This window comes from Cheilinus undulatus, linkage group 19, assembly GCF_018320785.1.
Source record: "Cheilinus undulatus linkage group 19, ASM1832078v1, whole genome shotgun sequence".
Lineage (NCBI taxonomy): Eukaryota > Metazoa > Chordata > Actinopteri > Labriformes > Labridae > Cheilinus > Cheilinus undulatus.
In genome coordinates, this window is record NC_054883.1 from 12554535 (window position 1) to 12577005 (window position 22471).

Genomic DNA, 22471 nt, shown 5'->3' on the forward strand with positions numbered 1-22471 from the left:
CCTGTCCAGCTAGTTAATGGTTGTCTGAAAATGACAGAGCTTTTCTGAACGGCTAAAAACAAACTTAAACTACTTAAGCGTTACATGTCAGGATCCCATAGACTGACGACAATTGAACAATATATCAATTTGACAGTGAGGCGTTTACCATTTAAAAACATTAACATCCAGTGTCAGGTTCCTCCCAACAGAAGCAAAAACACTGTCATTAAAATAAATTTGTCTGTGTTGTGCTAACATAAGTAGTTCTAATACTGTTTCTGATCAGACAGCCCACCCTTTTTGGGCTCTCTTTTGAGCCCCCTCTCAATGCAACATTTGTCAGGCCACTTCCAGTTAGACAAACTTCCTAGTGATGGGAATCATGGCTCTTTTGGTAATCCGGATTGTTTGGTTCGGTTCAGCAAGAAGAACCAGCTTTTATTTGGTACCATTTTGGTAAGAGTAGTAATGGTTGTAATGCTATGTCATATGATTGATATTTCTGCTGACATATCACTCCAATCATCCATAACTTTCTTAATGAATGAAAATGTCATGTTATTAATTTGCAAAATACCCTGCTCCCCAAAATGTCTCCAGGGTCAGATGAAACATGTTTGCTAGTTGGCTGTATAACATCCCTGGTACAAAACATTAATGTTTAACCATGAAACATGAGTCCTTAAAGTGTGGTGTGCCTAACTAAATAACTTACTAGCTAACTAAAGCAAAGTAAACAAATAAGCTACTAGCTAACTAAATAACTAACAATAATTTACTAGCTAACTAACTAAATAACTTACTAGCTAGCTAACTTATTAACTAAATCTCTTTCTGGCTAGCTAACTAACTAAATGACTTAGTAGCTAACACATTACCTAACACATTTGTGTTCATCATTGAGACACCTTCGGAAGTCCCACAGAAAAATTTCAAGACCAGGAAAGCGTAGATGTTCAGTGAGAAAGCTAGTCCTACGCCGAACAAGAAGAGAACACAGACAGAGAGGACAGCAAAGTGTCTCCCAAACCTACAAACAAGGTAAGAGTGGAAAAAATGTGGTTAAAAGAAAAAAACAGGTAGCAAGATGATATCTAGACTTATTGGCATTAAAACTATTTTCTGGCTTTTTTGCCTTTATTACAGAATTAAGACCATGAAAATGACCATAGGCCAGACCTAAACCAAGGCCTACATGGGGTGCAACCTAAACACTAGGCCTTGATTTGCATATTTTTGACCTATATTCAATTGAATGCAGCAAAAAGTCAAACTTCTGGGATTTAAAGCCTGATTTCAGCCTGGATCTCAATGAAGACAAAAATCTGAGCTTAAAGTCTTATGTCTGAGGTTAAAGTCAGAATTCTAATATCTAAAGTCAAATCTCCTTGTTTAAAGATAAAATTGTGACATTTAAAATCTGATTCTAGTGATTTAAAGGAAGATTTCTGAGTTTACAGAAAAATCTGAAATTAAAAGCCTGGACTCTAAGTTTAAAGTCTATATGCTGAGATTTAAAGCCTGGACTCTAAGTTTAAAGTCTAAATGCTGAGATTTAAAGCCTGGACTCTAAGTTTAAAGTCTAAATGCTGAGATTTAAAGCCTGGACTCTAAGTTTAAAGTCTATATGCTGAGATTTAAAGCCTGGACTCTAAGTTTAAAGTCTATATGCTGAGATTTAAAGCCTGGACTCTAAGTTTAAAGTCTAAATGCTGAGATTTAAAGCCTGGACTCTAAGTTTAAAGTCTAAATGCTGAGATTTAAAGCCTGGACTCTAAGTTTAAAGTCTAAATGCTGAGATTTAAAGCCTGGACTCTAGGTTAAAAGTCCAAATTCTGAATCCTAAATCTAATTTTTGAGATTGAAAGTTAAAAAAAAAAAAAAAGTGTACAGTCAAATTTCTCTGATTCAAAGGCTGAATTCAAAGTTAAACTTTACAATTCTGACATTCAGAGGCCGAATTCTCATTTTAACTTTACAATTATGAGATTTAAAGGCTTAATTCTAACTTTATAAATTATAATTCTGAATCTAAAATTAAAATTCTGAGGTTAAGAGCCTAACACCTGAGTTAAAAATCAAAATTTTAAATCAAATTCCTGAACTGTAAAGACAAATTTAAAGGTTAATGTCTGTGGTTAAAATGAGAATGTAGAGATCTAAAGTCCAATTTTTTAGATTCACAGACAAAAATATGAGATTAAAATCAAATAAAAGATTTAGTCAAAATACTGAGATTTAAAGTCAATTTCTGAGTTCAAAATTTCACAGATAAAATAAAATCAAAATTCTAAAATGTAAGCCTGAATTCAAAGTTTAGAGTCAAATTTCTGAGATCTAAAAACAAAATTTGAGTTTACAGTCTAAAGCCAGAGGTAAAAGTCAGATTTCTTTAATCTAAGGTCAGATTTCTTAGATATAATGATAAAATTCAGAGATTTAAATCCATGTTTCAATTTTTGCTAGCCAGTCTAGGCCCTCAGTTGTGGCTGCATTCTCACCAGTACCCCACAAGATTTGCCATCTCAACAGTTACCTGTCCCTCAAAAGATATAAAATAATTCTGAATTCACACTTTGAACTGTGACTTTTGTATCCAAAATTCTTGCCTCAATTTTAGAATCGAGATAAGAAAGATCCCTCTCCCTCTTCTGTGTTTGAGTCTGTCTGTCTTGACCAGAGCGTTCCTGTAAATAAGACTCTAAATCTCTGAGAAATAAAGAATGACAATAGTCCATCTTTCTTCAGTTCAATTTTAATTGTGTTTTTAAGTAACCTTTCTTAATCAATAGCTTAATAACGCACAGGAACAAGAAAATAAAGGACAATATTCTATTGTTCAAAAACTTGACATACAGCTTTTGTATCATATGTTCGCACTTTCCTTCACTGTATGGATGTCAGCAAAGATATTGGGGTCAGATCTGCATTTTTTAATGGCTCAATGAAAACAGTTATTTGCATGAATACAAATTTAGTTTGCTAAAACTACTACTATCAATAAAAAGGTGATGACCAAGAACTACAGATTGCTCCATGTTTTTTTATTGATAACTACAGCATAGTTATAAGAAAAAGGAAAAAGTAGATTATGATCTTCTGTGAAAAGAAATTAAAGTTTGTGCTCTTCAACTAGGCTATTTGTTTAGAATTGTTTCTTTTTTCCTTTGGTCCATTCAGAGACTCTCTAAAATAAAAAAAAAAGAGAAAAGGATTAAAGGGAAAAATATAATATCAAAAACCTGTCATTTTTTTCCATTTAAGCCTTCAGACTCACTCTGTCTCTGCATGATCCTGAAGTTCCACATTGAGAGTTTCAGGTAGCAGCAAACACAAACACCCAGCAGTGATGGGAACGATGCCATATATCGACATGGGGATGGCGTAATGGTAGACCTGCAGCAGTCTGATGAGTGGAGAGAGAATCCCCCCCACACGAGCACTCATGCAGTTCAGAGCTACACCGTTCTGCCTGCAAGAAACACAGTGGACTCATCAGAATCCAACCCTGATTCATAAATGTTAGAGTACACAGAATTAAGAGTATCAGGACAGAGATGCACGAAAGTCAGAAAAAAACATCCGTTCAGCTTTCTGTTTTGAACCTAAGCCTGAGCTAGCCCGTAGTGACGTACGCCATTGTGTTCACTGAAGATATGGAAATAAATAAAGCAGTGGGCAATACCATCTTAAAAACAAATTCAGATAAAAATTAATAAATATAAATGATGCATAGCTTTAATGTTATCACTATATAAAAATAAGAAAAATGGAGAAAACAGTAGAATGAGGAGGTGCTTCCGAACTTCGGACTGGTACTGTATCTTTAATAGAACCACTCATTTGGTCTCTGACAACATACAAATATCTGTTCATACTTGCTGTTCCCGTAATGACGAGGAGTAGAGCGGAAACATCTTTTCTGTCAAGGAAAGCTTTCCATGTTGCTCTCTGCACTTGCTTTAATAAAGGAATGCTGTCCATTTCTGACAAAAGTGCCGCTGTGCCTAAGTCTGAGTTAATCACTCCACCAGCAGCCATTGTACACAAGCACTCACACAACTAACCCTTTCTCCCCAAACTATCACATACTCATGCTGAAGCAGGTCAGCAGAGGAGCAAGAACATCTTTCCCATCATGAAGAGCTTGAAGGGTTGTTCTCTTTTCTTTATTTCTTACAGAGACGTGGTCAAGTTCTAGTAAAATGGATGAAATGCTGAAGCTTTATCAGAGGTATTTACAGCAGTGGAGGCAGCCATTACCAAGAGGGAGGAATCGTGCAGCGGTTCAAAACAATTGGGCCTAATGTGAAAGCACCCTAAGAAAAGAACGACAGGTTCTAAGAAAACTGAAGAAGACGTACTGCACAGCTATGATCAGTGGAAAACCTGACTGCAGTGGTGTGTATACTGAAGGAGAAATACACTGAAAATTTTAATGTTAATTGAAATGGTCATACAGCATTAGTCTCGTTTTTAATAACCATACCTCATATCAGCTACAGGTCTTAGCTGTGAGGCCTTTAACATTTACATTCATTTGAAATTATAAAAGGTGATACTCAATGTTTGTTATGTGCTATTGAATTTTTCATTTGAATTTTAAATCCATATTATCTTTTTGTAGATAACTGTACTGTTTTGGAAAGGGCTATACAAGCTTAAATCCATTTACAGTTTACAACTTTTAAGTTTGAGGGGATTGGTTTTTTTAAATTCACTGCAGCAACATTAAACATGACCTTACCTTAAAACAGTTGGGTATAGCTCTGGTGTGTAAACGTAGACTGTGCTGAATGCAGCTGTGGCAGCGACTTTCCCCAGTACAGCTATGACTGTTGTTACCACAGGAAGACCTGATGGGATAGTAATACATTATGAAAACAACACACTGTTTCAAATGACTGTTTCAAAATAATTCCTTTTAAGCACGTGGGATATAGAGGTACCATTTGGGATGGCAAGGATCACAAGGGAAGCGGCACCTCCAACAATCAGATAACCCACTTCACATGTCCGTCTTCCAAAGTGCTGCATTAACCCCAAAGCACTCAGGTTTGCAGGGATTTCCACAAAACCAAAGATGAACTGTGTGAGGTAGATATTCAGGCCAAAACCACCAACATTCAAGCTCAGTCCATAATAAAGAAGACTTACTGCAAACCTAGTGAAGAGTTGGGGAAGTAGCATAAATGTTCGTTTTATTCATCAGCAAGATAACCATGGTAAATGTGTTCTAATAGGTATTAATGAAAATGAAAATCATACCAGTTATATGCCATAATGATGGAGCGTTTTCTCAGGTATGGTATACGAAGGATGTCAAGCATGTTTTGTCTTTTAAATTTACCCTCAACTGTGAGCTGAAAACAGTAAAAGAGAATTTGAGTATCAGAAAAAACTCTGTCTTGGTTGACAGCTTGCTTCATGCAGCTCACCTTGTCCATCAGGTCATCCGGTACCTTCCTCCCATTCACCCTGGCTGCTCTCTCAAGCTCCATCCATGCTTCTTCCTTCCTGCCCTGTGCCATGAGCCAGCGAGCCGACTCTGGAAGAAACCTGTTGATGTAAGAGTTTAAAACCACAAAGTCTGACTTTGTGGGCAGTTTTTCAAAAGTTATTTTCACGGAGAATGTACAAAGCATCATAGTTTTAGAGGCTGCTGACCAGAATAAGAATCCCACAACAAGCAGAAGAGGGCTGAAGAGCACCAGTTGCAAGATTCTCCAGTCATGAATCAAAAATGCAATGCCAGACAACATCATAAGTCCAACAGAGAAGAATATGATGATGGACTCGGTGCAAAGTGCAGCCCTGGAGCGATCAGTCCATTCCAATGCTAAGAGACAGATGAAGATTAGACAAATCAAGTTATCGTATTTCAAAGCTGAATGTGGTGAGGGACGTATAGCCAAGCACCAACATGATTATTGAAATTTATAATAATCATGTTGTATGCTATGCATACAACAACTGTCACAGCAACAAGACAATGATAACAACTAGTATGAAAAAGCAGACCTACCCAACACAGATGTGTTCATTGTTATAACACCTCCTGTAGCAGCAGTGAAAAATTTTAAGACCATGTAAACATACATGTTGGGTGAGAAGGCAACCCCTATCCCAAAACATGAAAAGAGAAAGACTGAGAGCAGGATTGCGATGCGTCGACCAAACCTGCAAAGAAAAAGAGTGAATAAACATCCTACAAGTATACCTCACATCAAGTTTTTACTTTATCTTGTATCCTTTCACATTTAAATGTATCATTATGATAGATACTAGGAATACACTGAGGCATTGGTGTAACATTGGTATTGGGCATTGCTGGCCTTGTTGACACACATCACCCTCATCAACAAATAATGTGGCTTGTAATCATGTCAGCTGTGCTGCATGAGTTTAATGCTGGTAAGCATGATCCAAATCTTGTAAAAGATGTAATCCAAACACATTACATCCATGAAGATCCATGGATTAGTCTACAAATAAACCTTTTTGTTGTATTATCAGTCTTAACTCTTGTGCAGCTCTAGAATTGCGTATCATTATGTGGGTAAAGCATCTTTCACAATAAAACCACCCAGGGAAAAGATGGGCATTTTAGCTGGTAGGCTCTCTAAAATAGAGGGGGAATGATAGCTGATAGTAAAAACCCTTTTTGTAAGAAATAAAAAGAAGCCTCACAGGGAGCAGGTGGCCTAGTGGTTAAAGGCGCTCCCCATGTACACGGGCGGCCTGGGTTCGAATCCGGCCTGAGGCCCTTTACCGCATGTCTCATCCCCACTCTTGACCCTGTTTCTGACTCTATCCACTGTCCTCCTCTATCTAATAAAGGCACAAAAATGCCCAAAAATAAAATCTTTGAAAAAAAAAAAAAAAAAAAAATGAAGCTCCACAAAACATCAGCGGGATTTGTCCCTCTTTGTTTCCTGTAGGCTAGTCAGCATATAGCCGGCATACCAGCGGAAGGCAACCACAGCTGTGCCAGTAAGCATCGGTCGCTAGCTTATTGAGCTACTGAGAGATGGCGGAGGACAGCATTATACTGTTGATTTATCCCCTTTATGTTGGATTTTTGGATGAAAGGGACAAGAACAGCATCATGGTGAAATGTAAGTTTAAAACCACCTGTTTTGTTTTCACTGAATCAGCTGTGCAGCTGGTCCAATTTCACATGGTTATTATGTGCAGTGTTTTTATGAGTCTGTATACCTTTGCCAAGTTTGATATCACAATGTGAGCATATTTAAGAGTTGTGAAAGTTTTTACATCTGTTAGTGGTGTTATCAGGCTGCAGAGTTACAGATAATGGGCTGTAATTCAGGCTTTACAAGGACAGTAGTGATGACACATTCAAAGGCAACCTTGCCGTTGTTTTACAACCAACAAGTGACAAGTGGTTCAAGGGTTTTAATATTTGGTAATACAAAAGTACACTGTTGTGTTAGATTTATCAGTAGGTAACAAGAACATAGCATTACTTTTCTCAGTATGTAACATGGTAATCTAACAAGGTCTAATCAGGGATTACACTATGTATAGACCTGTTCTAGATGTAGTTGCATGAACAGTGGCTAGTTTAAGCTAAATCTAACGTAGCATACTAGCTACATAGTCAAATTTACTATGTAAGCCAATGTAGCTACGTTAAAATTTTAACAACATGAGCTTAAGCAAATGTAGCTAATGCTAACATAGCTAAATTAAGGAAATGCAGAAAGATAATATAACTAGCGTAGCTTTGTTAGCATTTGCAGTATTAGCTATGTAGCTTAGGTAGCTGGCATAGCTTTGCTAGCTTTAGCAACATTAGTTACATAGCTTTAGCCTTAGCTACATTGTCTGCGTTAGTGTTTTCTTTGAGGATAAGGTTATTTCATGTAAGCAGATTGTTTGACTTGATAAAATGTTTTGTAAAGTTTTAACTTTGATATCCTAACCTTAACCTTTATCCTAACCCTAACTTAAGTTAAATCTGGTTTTATTTTGAAAGTTTCAGCATGTGTTTTATTTTGAAAGTTTCAGCATGTGTTTTATTTTGAAAGTCTCAGCATGTGTGTTAGTGTGGTCTGCATGAGGGGACGTCTGAGATTTAGAGTCTGCAGCTAGGCTTGAGTAAATTAGCTCAGTTAGCTTATTTTGCTAGCATTGCTCTGTGTAAACACAAGCTCTACCTGAGGGAAAATGACTGGCCTTGGGGAACTGATTAACCTCACTTAGGTTAAAAAAAAAAAAAGAAAAAGAAAAGATATATTTACAGTTGCAAGAAAAAGTATGTGAAGCCTTGGAATTACATGGACATCTGCATAAATTGGTCATAAAATGTGATCTGATCTTCATCTAAGTCACAAAAATAGACTGAAACAGTCTTCTTAAACTAATACAACACAATTATAAGTTTTCATGTTTTTATTGAACACAGCATGTAAACATTCATAGTGCAGGGTGGAAAAATATGTGAACCCTTGGATTTGATAACTCGTTGACCTTCCTTTGGCAGCGATAACCTCAACCAAACGTTTCCTGTAGTTACAGATCAGACCTGAACAACAGTCAGGAGGAATTTTGGAGTCTTCCTCTTTACAAACCTGTTCAGCAATATTCTTGGGATGTCTGGTGTGGATCACCATCTTGAGGTCATGCCACAGCATCTCAATTGGGTTGAGGTCAGGACTCTGACTGGGCCACTCCAGAAAGTGTATTTTCTTCTGCTGAAGCCATTCTGTTGTTGACTTACATCTGTGCTTTAAGGTTGTTGTCCTGTTGCATCACCCATCCTCTGTTGAGCTTCAACTGGTGGACAGATGGCCTTAAGTTCTCCTGCTAAATGTCTTGATAAACTTTGAAACCCATTTTTCTGTTGATGATAGCAATCCGTCCAGGCCTTGAGGCAGCAAAGCAGCCCCAGACCACAATGCCCCCTCCACTATATTTCACAGCTGGGATTAGGTTTTGATGTTGGTGTGCTGTGCCTTTTTTCTCCACACATAGCGTTATGTGTTTCTTCCAAACAACTTAATTCTGGTTTCATCTGTCCACAGAACATTTTGTCAGAAGGGCTGTGGAACATCCAGGTGTTCTTTTGCAAACTTCAAACGTGCAGCAATGTTTTATTTTGTTTTTGGACAGAAGTGGCTTCCTCCATGGTATCCTCCCAAACTCCATTCTTGTTTAATGTTTTACGTTTCGTAGATTGGTCAACACATATGTTAGAATGTGCCAGAGATTTCTGTAAGTCTTTACCTGACACTCTAGGATTCCTCTTTACTTCAATGAGCATTCTTTGCTGTGCTCATGCTGTCATCTTTACAGGATGACCACTCCTAGGGAGAGTTGCAACAGTGCTGATCTTTCTCCATTTAGAGACAGATTGTCTCTACTGTGGACTGATGAACATCAAGGCTTTTAGAGATACTTTTGTAACCTTTTTCATCTATATGCAAGTCAACAGTTCTTAATCATGTCTTCTGAGAGCTCTTTAGTGTGAGGCATGGTTCACATCAGGCAGTGCTTCTTGAGAACAGCAAACTCAAAACTGGTGTGTGTTTTTACAGGGCAGGGTATAGCTTTAACCAACACCTCCTATCTCATGTTATTGATTGGACCCCTGGTTGGTTGATTCCTGACTCCGATTAGCTCTAGGGGAAGTCATTAGCTTAGGGGTCCACATACTTTTCCACCACAAACTGTGAATGTTTACATGTTATGTTCAACAAAAACATGAAACATGTTAGATGAAGATCAGATCAAAATCAGGCTAAATTTGTGCGGTCTGATCCCACCCTAGCTGTTGATAAGGGAAATGTTTGATATCGAGCAGAAGAAATATTTCTTTTTTTCACAGTTGTTATGCCTCTAATTAATATCATTAATACTAATACTAATACTAATAACTCTTTTAAGTACTTTACAATTAAAGCTTGGTCCCAAATCTTTGTCATGAAAGTGGATTTGATAATGTTGACTACTTACCGGTCTGAAATTGCCCCAAATGTCAGCGCTCCAAACAAAATGCCAGCCATGGAGATGGACTGAGAGACCTCAATCAAACCACTTCTGTCACACACCACATCAAACTGAAGACAAACAGGGTGAAAAGTGGAAAATGAGTTAAAGGTATAATCATGAGGATTATAGTCCCTGTTGTTAGTGATATCAAGCATGCAAAGATCTTTGTTTGTTTTTTTTTTTGTTGTTGTTTTGGTTTTTTTTTTACCTCAGTCACAATGGTAGAAGCACCTGCAGGTGCATCATAGTCCCATCCAGCTATACATCCTGTTGTTGTGTTAATCCCATATGCCTCAATGGTCTCCACATCCCAGTCCACAAGTGTGAACATTTCACACTTTTCAAACTGTCCATCCTCATTCACAGGAAGAGTGAGATTTCTTTGTTTCTCTTCTGTCAGGTTGGGCCCTCTCTCCAAGATCCAGTCAGTGTTACAGTGATGTGGGAAGCTAATTCCCTGAAATACCTGACCGATAACATCAAAAGCTATGAAAAGGGTTGGGATGCATAATACAGCCAGTAATCGTTTTTGAAAGAAACCAAACTCTCCAATCTCCTGAAGTATCTGCCCATAGTTGCTCATTTTCTCAAGTAGCAAGTTGTGGTGCGTTCTCCTCAAAATGTGTCAAGCCTCTCATGCTAACAATCAGTGGAAAGTACACCTTAGCCTTTTGGAATCCATTAATCAAAGAAATTAACATTTAACCAAGTACAGTGTTTGATCTTTATACCTCTGGCCCACAACAGCTGTACAAGTTAAAGAAGCAGTACAGATAACACCCAGGCTCAAAAGTTTCCTTCACAACCTTGTCATGGGGTAAGACCCCTGTTTTAATCTACTGAGCAAGTTCTGATGGGGAGCACTCTGTTCAATCAGCATTTAAAACACAACTGAAAGGGCCCCAATTAAAAGTCTCATAAAGTCTCTGTCCTATGTTTCATGCCGTTGTGTCCTCCGACTACAGAATGGACAGTTAAAGCATTTCACCTTGCTTACAGGTCTCTTTATTAGAGTCAACACACGGAACATAAACGTGCTCTATCCAGCATCTCTCATCTCTCACAACACACATAGGAACTACAATTCTATAGTTACAGCCAAGTTCACTCTGCAGGGAGTACCAAGAGAGGCTGGGTCCAGGGAAGGCCCATGCAGAGCCTAGGTATAGAGAGTCAGGTTAAGGATTGGGTTTCTGTTCCTTTCAGTGGCTACAACTGTTGCTTATACATGGACTAGGTAAATCAAAAGGCTACAAGTCTATCTTGGTAGCTCTAGGTCTAAAATAAATTACATTAAAACACAGCAAACTACAAAACAGCAAAGTAAACACGAATTTAAAAGCACAACAACAAAATAAATGACACAGGCTTGTAGTTCCTGTAAATAAATAGGTTCAAAAAGCAGTCTTTATGTGTAGCAGATGTCGCTAAAACCCAGGAAGAATAAGGAGAGGTACTTTGCTGACAGGAGGGGCGAAGCCTGCACCGCTCCTCTCCACGCCACTTCCTCTCTGGAGCCGATTCGCAACAAAGGCACCATCATCCTGGGTTGTCAGGTCCTGCTGTTCCCTCAATTGATGTCTCCCTCACTGACGTGCCTCCTTGTCCTCCTCACCCAGGCTGCAAGCTGCCGTCTGTGCCTCCTTTTGCCACCTGCTGCTGCTTCACCATTGTGATCCTTTCTTCGCCGACTGCAAACCGAATCTCTATCGTCTCTTGCCCCGCTCCTCACGCTCTGCTCTCTCTTCTGGCGAGCTCAATTACTCCGAAAAAGAGTCCACACAAATAAATAAAAGAGGTGGGCCTGATTACAACAAGTGCAGGAGTGCATTTACAAAATGACCCACTGACTTCCAGTGAACCTTGGTTAATGTGACAGCATTTGCACTTTTCATGTGTTTCAATGAAGTTCCTTTCTCTGTAAGTACACCAATAAGTACACATCCATCTGGTAAACCTCTCATAGACAGCATTTAGTAAAGGGAAGAGCCTTTGAAAAAAAACCTGAGGGTGTTTGGATGAACATTCTGTCCATCACATCTTTACGGGCCAATCAGAGCAACAAAACACGTGACGTAGCCGCTACTGAGGAGTAAACTCCATAGAGAACTGCATAACGCAATCCATGGCGACTGTAGACATGTCAGTACAGGATTTTTGTCATTTTTGAAAAGAAAACAACTCACTGCTGTTCTTTGTTCTTCTTTTAACAAAGAAATTTCGTCAAGTTCTGATAAAACTGGTGCTTTAGCAGCATCCATGCTTATCTCTTCTGCCATCAATGCACCAGCCTCTTGTTGTTGCTTGCTTACGTCACGACTCTTTCGCGCCCAAAGTACTGCCCCTCCACGCTAATTGGTCCTGTCACTTTCTAACCGGGCCCAAACTGTTCAGACGGGAGCTTTGCAAGATGGATTCACCACTGAGATACACAGAAACGAGCAGATCCATCTGCTTTGCGAGGTTAGTAGTCATTAACATGGTGTAAAAATCACCCACTGTAAACATAAAGAAAACAAAGGAGATAATAGCCAATTTTCCAAAAACAGGTCAACATGACTGCACACTATTACCCATCAACAGAGAGGCAGTGGAGAGGCTCACAGGCTTCAAGTTTCTGGGTCTTATGGTCACTGAGAGCCTGTCCTGGGGTACCAACAACCAAGGCCATAAGGGGGATAAAGGGGAGCGCTTTCCAGGGACAAGTTAAATGGGGGCCCATGGAGGTCAGGAAAATCATCATCAATTGAAAAGTTAATCTGTGATAACCATTTTTTATATTCAACCTGAGGAATAACCAGTCTTATCAAAGCAACAAAAAATATCTAATATATGCATGCTGTTGTTCAGTGTGTCCTTTCTCTAAAATGAAAACCCTTTTACTTAAAACAACATTGCCTTTTTTTTTTTGGTAGTGTTAATAAAGTTGATGGTCACACTAATAAAAACCTTTAAGGAAGTTATATCAGACTCCATGACTAAGCTAATGTGCACAAAGCCCACGATACCAGAGAACAAAGTATAAGGAACTAAAATAACTTTAGGGACTAATACTAATTTAATAATTGTAAAAACAGGCAAAAAAGCTAAACATTGGCAAAAGGCGAAAAAAAATGGTAGTGAAAAGTGGTGAAAAGTAGTTACATATTGGCAAAAATTGGCTAAGAAAGGCATAAAGGGTGAAAGCAGTTAAAAAGTGCCAACAATGGATTCTAGAGGCAAAAAAGTTGCAAAAAGGGCATCTAAAGTAGTGAAAAAAGGTCAAAAAGTAACAAAAATGGGATAAAAGTGGCAAACACTGGACATGAAATCATTTACTCATGCAGTTAAATATAAAGTACAGCTCTAGACTAACACTAATAAACATGAAAGTAGATCTGCCCTTTAAGACTTGGTTTACTACACTGTCTATACTGTAGAAAGGTGTTCTCTTTTTTACATACATTTTCCTCAGGTTTCTGCTGGTCATGTGCAAGAATTTTATTTTATAATACAGATGTCAGCAAATATATTGAAATAATGACATACATCAGAACTCAATAAATAAATATATTTGCATGACTAAGAATCAAATTTTATCACAGTAGGAGCTTTTAATAACAGTAGTTTTTCTCTCCTTAACTGCAGATGGAGGCTTAACTAAGTGTTTATAAGAAGAGGAAAAAGTAAACTATGATCCTTTGGTTTGGCTTTCCACTTCATTACAGTTTGTGCTCTTCAATAATTTGTTCAGTGTTGTGTCTACTTCCATTAGGTTCATTCACGGCCTCTCTAGAATGAAAAAGAGCAAAGGATTGTAAGAAATATATTCAACATAATTCTGTATATTTCTTTCATCATAAAATTCAAACTCACTTAATCTCTGCATGATCCTGAAGTTCCACATTGAGAGTTTCAGGCAGTAGCAAACACAAACACCCAGCAGTGATGGGACAATGCCATATATCGACATGGGGATGGCGTAATGGTAGACCTGCAGCAGCCGGATGAGTGGAGACAGAATCCCCCCCACACAGGCACACATGGAGTTCAGACCTACACTATTCTGCCTGTAAGAAACACAATGGACTCATCAGAATCCCACACTGGTTCATAAATGCTTGAATATACATAAAATAACTGATTCCACATGTGGCATCAGGCAAATCCATCTTTTAAACTCCATTTGTGCCCAGTCTTAAAAGAAAATCCAGACCAATCGGTGTCATTTGAGGAGTATACGGCTGTCGCTGCTGGTGTGGTTCAGTCATACTGCAAGCCTGTAAACAATGGCTGCCACTGGTAAGGTGATTAGTTAAGATGAAGATATTGAGGCAGTTTTATCAGAACAAAAAAATTCTTTGTTAAAGAAGTACAAAGTGAAATCATTTGTTGGAAGAAAAGATGTTTTCATTTTTCTATTGCCCTGGCCCGGCATGTGTTTTACTCACCAACTGGCTCCACCGTTAGTAATCAACAACTATAGCTGTCTGGTGGAGCTGCACATGCCCAGTCTATAACTATGTCTTCTCACTCCGATTGGCCCATAATGAATGTAACAGAAAGAATATTCATCCAGTCACCCTCTGAGGATATTTTTTAAAGATTCTAACCTGGGCTGTTGCCCAGATGGATGTGAAAAATATCCCATACAATGAATATTTTAAAAAGTCTGCAATTCTCTTCCTCAACACTTGTCAGCGGTGCAATTTTTAAGCTAGTTTCCAGAACCACTGCTACATTTCCTGCTTGTGCACTGGAAACCATGGAAACATGAGCATATCTAAGTTTGTTTTATTTTGAGAAAACAACCCCAATAAAACAGACAGCTTTTATCAGATCATTAAAGATAGTTTTGCTGAAAGACACAAGTCTAAGTTTTGGTATGTTATCCTTGGTAAGGATTTAGTTATAACTAAGAATTTTTTTTTTTTTTTTTTTTTTTATCTCACTGTCTCAGGTTAAATTGAAAATTGCCAAAACTGTGTATTTCTTACTGTTGTAATGTTAAATGAGTATATTGGGGCAAGGATGGTCCATGCAATATGGATGGGGGGCCTCTTAACAGAGTCCACTTTGGGTCTCACTTTGGCCAGGTGAGGCCCTGACTGCAAGAGAACAGCTGAGTGGAAGACATGGGAACAGAACTGAAGGAGTTGTGGAGATCTGTGTGAGACAGCGGCCTCTAGTGGAGATTCTTTTAACAGCCACAGCAACATAACAGATGCATGTGAGTGTGTGGCAGTGATAGTCAAGGTTATAATAGATTTGGATTTTTCATTGATTGTTATTTTTATTTTGTTTCAGTTTCATTTTGTTTAGTTTCTACTGCTGGTTTGTTAGTTTAGTTTTTATTTTCGCAAAAAATGCATCGTTTTGGTTTAGTTTTTATTAGTTTTAGTGTTAGTTTTAGTTTTTTTACAGATAGAAAATCCAAAAAAGAAAATAGAAAATTAGCCTTAAAGGTGAAGTGCAATATAAAAAGCAATTTGTGTTTAATCAGACCAGAAAAGCACTATAGAAGCTCAAGTCCATTGACCATTTACACCCATTCCACTCTGTGCAGGAAACATGACCTTACCTTAACACAGTCGGGTATAACTCTGCTGTGTAAACATAGGCTGTGCTGAATGCAGCTGTAGCAGTGAATTTCCCCAGTACAGCTATGACTGTTGGCACCACAGGAAGATCTGATGGGTTAGTATTATATCATGAGAAACAGCCAGTTAAAAATTTGATTTAAAGCAAATGTTTGGAGTTAATATAGCAGTACCATTTGGGATGGTAAGGATCACAAGGCAAGAGGCACCTCCAACAATCAGATAACCCACTTCACATGTCCGCCTTCCAAAGTGCAGCATTAACCCCAAAGCGCTCAGGTTTGCAGGGATTTCCACAAAACCAAAGATGAACTGTGTGAGGTAGATATTCAGGCCAAAACCACCAACATTCAGGCTCAGTCCATAATAAAGAAGACTTACTGCAAACCTAGTGAAGAGTAAGGAAACCTTAAGTAGTAATCAGCATCAGAATTACATTCTATTTACTAATGTGCATTAATGAAAATCAAAGACATACCAGTTATATCCCATTATGGTGGTACGCTTTCTCAGGTATGGTATACGAAAGATGTCCAGCATGTTTGATCATTTGAATTTACCCCCAAAACTGAGCTAGGAAATTAAAAGGAAATGTCGATATCATAAATTCAGTCTTTATTCGAATTATAGTTTTTTCATGCAGCACACCTTGTCCATCAGGTCATCCGGTACCTTCCTCCCGTTAACCCTGGCTGCTTTCTCAAGCTCCATTTGCGCCTCTTCCTTCCTGCCCTGTGCCATGAGCCAGCGAGCTGACTCTGGAAGAAACCTGTTGTAGGGTCAGTTTGAAATCAAGTTCAAAATCGTGGACAATATTTCTAAAGTAGTGTTCATGGAGAATGTCAAAGGTTTAGGCTGCTGACCAGAATAAGAATCCCACAACAAACAGAAGAGGGCTGAAGAGCACCAGCTGCATGATCCTCCAGTCGTGAACTGAATATGCAATGCCGGACAACATCATCAGTCCAACAGAGTAGACCATTAGGATGGGCTCAGTACAAAGTGCAGCCCTAGAGCGATCAGTCCATTCCAATGCTAAGAGACAGATGAAGAGTGCACAGAGGTTATTGTATTTCAGAGCTATAAATGGAGTAGAAAGTGTAGCAAACACCAGCAACTTCATGGTTAATAAAATTTAAACTAATGCACAACCAACAGCCAGTTGTAGTCACACCAAGATTTCTATGTATGGTAAACCACCAACAAACCACAAACAGAACACTTTTCAACATTGGATTTCCCCTTTAGTGAATTGTTTGAGACCAGAATATAGGACACCATCTATGGTCTGCTGGCAAGAGAATACACAACAGACTACTTGCCAAGACCCACTTGTAATTAGAGTCTGGTGTGAAAATTTCAAGTGATTACCCTGTAGGCTCACCTAAAGACCAAGTTAGACCAGAGTTTATGGTGATCAAGGGCACCAATAGTCTGCAAGGCACCTGCGAAGAGCTTTGGAAGATGGTACAGTTGAACCCTAGGGACACAGAACAGGTAGACAGGTCTTGCGTACATTTTCCCAGCAAGTTCAAGCACTGTATACAGTTTGGGCTCCATTCATCTTGAAAGTGGCCACTAACCATCTCCCAAGCTCCAGTTTTGAAGGTGATTAGCAGGAAAGTGTAAGACAGTGCCAAAGTGTCACAAAGAATTAACAGTCCCATGACAAGTGGTCTCAGGATGGTGGATAGAAACAACAGCAGAAGGTCATCAAGGAGGAAAAAATGTTAAAAATGCAACACAAATAATGTTCAAGATTGATGCAACCCCCCTCTCTGTTCTATGGCGTTTGTGTTGAATAAAAATGACAAGTCAGGGAAAGAAAAGGTCAAAGTCAGTTTAACAAGACCAAGAACGGCTGGCAGGTAGGGGAAGATTTAAGCCTAGAGGCTCTGCATTTCCTGCTAAAATCGCTTCAATTCATCTTGGACCAGACTCTGTGCTTTTGCAGCCACTTGATACTTGCTCATTTAACTCAGCTCATTGCAAGGATGCAGTGGAGCAGGCCTACAAGGACAAAACAGGACAAAGTTGCAGCCAGGACTTAACAACATTGCTGAACTACACTGTACCATCCAGTTGAGATCCACCAAAGAGGCTTCACAACCACATTAGCATCTTAGCTACTCAATGGAAAAAGATGGAAGTCCATCAGAAGGCTGGCCAAAAAGGTTTCAGAGATCTCCCTAAAGCTGTAATAGTGGATGTTGAGTTGCACTGTATAAAGTGAAAGGAATCCAACTTGGCCGAAACTGAGCATGTGGCTTTTTGGGGGTTGGGGTTGTAAGAGGCAAGGATTCATTGAGGTGGGGTGAAGTGTCTTTGACTGATGGGCATCAGCTGATGTTGGGCATCCACAGTCCTTTCTTTTCAGAAATGCTGTTTCAGTCATGTTGATAGACATCTTATTCAGTGTAAACATTTACTTCAGTACGTTTGATGATGTCGGTTGTTGAATGGTACCCAACACAGATGTGTTCATTGATGTTACACCTCCCTAAACTGCTGAGAAAAACTTTAGGACCATGTAAACATACATGTTGGGTGAGAAGGCAATACCCATCCCAGAAGATGAAAGGAGGAAGAGTGAGAGCAGGATTGCACAGCGCCGGCCAAACCTACAAAGGAAGAGAGTAGATATACATTCATTTGCACTTTGTTTGAAGTCACTTCAAAGTTTTTTCTTTATCTTACATATTAAAACGAGGGATACACAGAGGCATTGGTTGAACATTTGTATTGGCCAGTAGGCTACTGGAACTTTTCACAGCTCATTGGCAAATTTGTGTTGTATCAGTTTAATGCTAATGCTAGTAAGAAAGCAAAGGTGGATACCATCAATTAAATAATCAACCAGTCACAGTAAATCCATAAACAAAGATGTTAACTTTGAAAGCAGCTAATCAGTTTAAATCTGTTACTATGACTGCTTTCATGACTGTGGGCATAGGTAGTTGAAGAGGTAGAGCAAGGTGAGCCGGTTATGGCTAAGCTCAGTATGTGACACTACTGGTCTTGTGCACTGAGAAGAAGAAAACAATGAAGAAACTGTTGTGGACTCTTCCCTGTGTCTGAAATAAAGGACAGTATGGACTGGCTATCCTTCAAATGGAACCTAAGACATGAATGCTGTTCTATAGAGAGAAAATTAGCTCAGCTAGCTTGCTATGCTAGCACTGCTGTAAGTAAACAGAAGCTTTGGGGAGGCATTAAATGCCACTCAGGTAAGTAAAGATTTTAAAATATGCTTAATGATGTTGTTAGGGAGCAAATGCTATTCTATTAGTCAGTGTCAGGATACCTGCCGTTTGAAACAGGTAAGAATGTCGAACCAGAAGGGGGATGTAAGGAATATTCTGACATGCCAGTATTGATTAATCAGGATCATGGGGCGTCCCAGAAACACTATGGATTATGTCACACTAGTAGGGTGTCGTTCTGACAGGAGTCTGGCTGCAGGCCATAAATTTCAGACGCCCCCTTCGTGGGCTGTTACCGTAAGACACTGCATCTGTCATAACAGAAATATATATTAAAACTCTCAAAATAAAATCATATTAAACTTTTGGTTATGTTATGGTAAGGCTTAGGGACACTAGAAGTTAAAAGTTCAAAACATGACCTGCAAAACCTGGTTACAAAAAATTAATAAAGCTGAGTAAACAGTGTAACATAAATAAAGCTTGTCCTCCATTAAAACATTCTAGCGTAGCAAATGTAGCTAAAGCTAAAGCTCATGAAGCTGATGGAGATACTTACAAAGCAAACTTTTGCTACCTAAGCTACATAGCTACATTGTTTAAATAACTTTTATAGCTAAGTTACCTTTGGCTACATTTGCTAAAGCGCAAGTTGCTAAAGCTAACTTAGCTACATTAGCTTATGTTCTAATGTTTACTACATAGCTAGCTAACAAAGCTAAAGCCAGCCATTGTTTGTGCATCTACTTCCAAAACATCATTTACTCCAGGTTAGACCTCTGACTTTTTTAGCTGTTTAATTTTGAAATGTTGCTGAGTCTGTAATGTTTTAAATGTGGTTATTTCATGAATTTAACTGCCATATTTTATGAATAAATTTCGATAAAAGAAAAAATCTGTCGCAGGAAAAGCATTGTACTTTCAAATTATGGCAGTTCTGAGTTCTACCATTTGCAGCAAGACTGTCTTCTTATAATCAGGCCTGATGTTTGACAATGGGCAGCACTGTTAGTTGGTAAGTGTTAAGTCTGGAAGATATTTGATATCAGGCAGGAGAAGTCTGGTATCACCTTTGGTTTCACAGTTACAGCACCTGTAATCAGTACTTGCAATAATAATGATATCAATGGTACTTTATAATTAAAGTATTGTCATGTGGGTGTGTTTATATTGACTACCTACCTGTCTGTAATTGCTCCATACGTCAGCGCTCCAACTAAGATGCCAGCCGTGGAGATGGACTGAGAAACCTCAATCAAACCACTTTTGTCACACACCACATCAAACTGAAGACGTACTGGGTGAAAAGTGGAAAGGGGGGATGAATGTAGGATTTTTGCCCCGACATAGATTGTTAACAGGTAGATGTTATACCTGCACAGCATTTCTGCTTGACGCACCTCTGCCGGTGCTAAAGTGCCAGCTGCAGGGTCTTCAGCTGGGAGCCATCCTTCCTTGATGTTTCGCCCCTTTAATCACCAGAACATCTCAGGATGGTGGGGCAACAGCAAGGGGCATCTCCCTGCCGCTCCCTGCAGCTGGCTGTGATTGGTCAGGTCAACACATGGCCTCTCGCTTTCCCCAGCTCCTGTCATTTCTCCTTAGCCATAGCCAGAAGCCTCCCTTCTCTGCTTCTTCTGATAGATCCATTATGATCCCCTTGACCTTTGCTGATGTGAAGCCACTGTCTCTTAGGAAGCAGTTGGTTGAGAGGCTCACAAAGCCACAGCAGCCTACTTCAACTGCGTATGTTGTTGCTCACCAGCCTCTCTCTTGGCATTCCGCTACAAGGTTAGCATACCATGCCTTCTTCCTCTCATATGCCTCCTGGATGCCATACTAACAGGACTTGCTTCTCCATTGTCGACCTCAGGACGATGTCAGGTCTCAGTGTGGTGACGGTGATGTCAGCAGGAAAATGTAGTTGCTTGTTGATGTCTGCTGTCATTGACCAGTCTTTGCCTGGGGTCAGGACCGGTGTTCTGTCATGTTGTGGGCAGCTTTGGGTGGCATGTCCTGCTGGCACAAAATGGACGAACCGCCTCTGCTGGGAAGTTGGCTTCTCGTTTTTCATGAGCCTAATGGTCTCTGTGTGTTCCGCCAGCTTCCTCAGCACCTGGTCATGCCACCATCTATAGCAGCCCTGCGCCAAGGCCGTCTGGCAGCCACACAGGATGTGGTGGAGATTTCCCAGGGCTGTGTTGCACAGGCTGCAACTCTCCTCTGCGCCATACCATTGTGCCAGGTTTGCTGGACTAGGAAGGGTGTCGTAGGTGGCTTGAATGAGGAAACTAATTCTTGCCTGAGGCCTCTTCCACAGGTCACTCCAACCCACTGACTGCCCTCCCACTTTGTCCACTGGCCTTGACTTGACAAAGAGCTTGTCCTCCTCCATCCTTGCCACCTCTGTGACCACCAGGTTCTGCCTTTCCTTCAGGGATGCTTTGGACCACAGTTTCAGTGGCTCTCCCCAGCCCAGGCCACGTCTTCCTTGCTGTGTTCTTCCCACAAGCTCTTGGTGTTGCAGTCTGGAGATGGAGTTGTCAACACATTCTTCTGCCTTCCATGCTCTGGCTGTCCGGATCTTAGAACCAGCGTTCCTGACCAGCTGGTCACCTGACTGTCTGAGTTCCAGGACCAGCCTGGGCTTCTCAAGCCTGTAACCAGTGGAGATGTTTTTCAGTGGTAGCTGGAGTGCATTTCTTCCAAACAGAGAGGCATTGGACTGGCATCTTGGAAGTCCAAGCCACTAACGGATGTAACTGTTGGCCTTGGCATCCAGTTTTGTGGCTGTTGTTGTTGTTATTTCGGACATCTTTAGTGGCCACATTACACGATGGAACAGTGTAGACTGGTAGCACCAGACTTTGTATTTGCCAGGAAGGTAGCTCTGGTCTATCTGCTTCAAGCCCTCTTTCAGTTAGTATGTGACTACAGCTACCATGTGTCTGTCTGAAAGATCAGCTGAATACTCTCTGCCCAGGCTTCTGATTGGTTGCTCTGCAAGCACTGGGATTCTCTCTCCTGCCACTTGGAAGGAGCCTGAGTCCACTCGTCTACCATTGATTGATAGGCTGCGAGACTTGGCAGATTTTATTTTCATCCTGGCCCAGGACAGGGTTGTTACGTCATCCATGAAACAGCGAAGGGGTGGTAGCCACTGGCCTGCGCTATTGCGCACTCCCCTGACCATTGTCCTCGCTCCAGTCAAGATGACCTCAAAGACGGCTACAAAGAGGATGGGTGAGATGGAACATCCCATTGTATAAGTATAAGAACCCTGTTAAAGTGATAGGCATCCAGACTTTTTTTGTTTACCTCAGTCACAATGGTAGAAGCACCTGCAGGTGCATCATAGTCCCATCCAGCTATACATCCTGTTGTTGTGTTAATCCCATATGCTTCAATGGTCTCCAAATCCCAATCCACAGGTGTGAACATTTCACACTTTTCAAACTGTCCATCCTCATTTGCAAGAAGAGTGAGATTTCTTTGTCTCTCTTCTGTCAGGTTGGGCCCTCTCTCCAAGATCCAGTCAGTGTTACAGTGATGTGGGAAGCTAATTCCCAGAAATACCTGACCGATACCGTCAAAAGCTCCAAAAATGGCTGGGATGCATAACACAGCCAGTAATCATTTTTGAAAGCAACCAAACTCTCCAATCTCCTGAAGTATCTGCCCAAAGTTGCTCAT

At 40.0% G+C, this 22471-nt stretch overlaps 1 protein-coding gene and 1 pseudogene across 1 annotated transcript; both read right to left on the reverse strand.

Annotated features, from left to right (window-relative positions):
• Positions 1-3255: 3255 nt before the first annotated feature.
• On the reverse strand, positions 3256-10579 carry LOC121527610 (solute carrier family 22 member 13-like). Its single transcript, XM_041814627.1, has 9 exons — positions 10205-10579; positions 9961-10064; positions 6008-6162; positions 5650-5821; positions 5421-5541; positions 5251-5345; positions 4932-5146; positions 4730-4838; positions 3256-3454 (listed from the first exon to the last, which is right to left on the reverse strand). Exons 1-9 carry the CDS (start codon positions 10577-10579, stop codon positions 3256-3258), a joined length of 1545 nt encoding a protein of 514 aa, XP_041670561.1.
• A 3268-nt stretch (positions 10580-13847) lies between these two features.
• Positions 13848-22471, reverse strand: LOC121527649 (annotated as a pseudogene).

Excerpts from the sequence above, each read along its gene's own strand:
- LOC121527610 (XM_041814627.1), bottom strand. The coding sequence starts at position 10,579 with ATGAGCAACTATGGGCAGATACTTCAGGAGATTGGAGAGTTTGGTTTC. Across the intron at positions 5,147-5,250 it reads ATCATTATGGCATATAACTG|GTTTGCAGTAAGTCTTCTTT; the intron begins GTATGATTTTCA and ends ACTCTTCACTAG. Across the intron at positions 4,839-4,931 it reads GATCCTTGCCATCCCAAATG|GTCTTCCTGTGGTAACAACA; the intron begins GTACCTCTATAT and ends CTATCCCATCAG.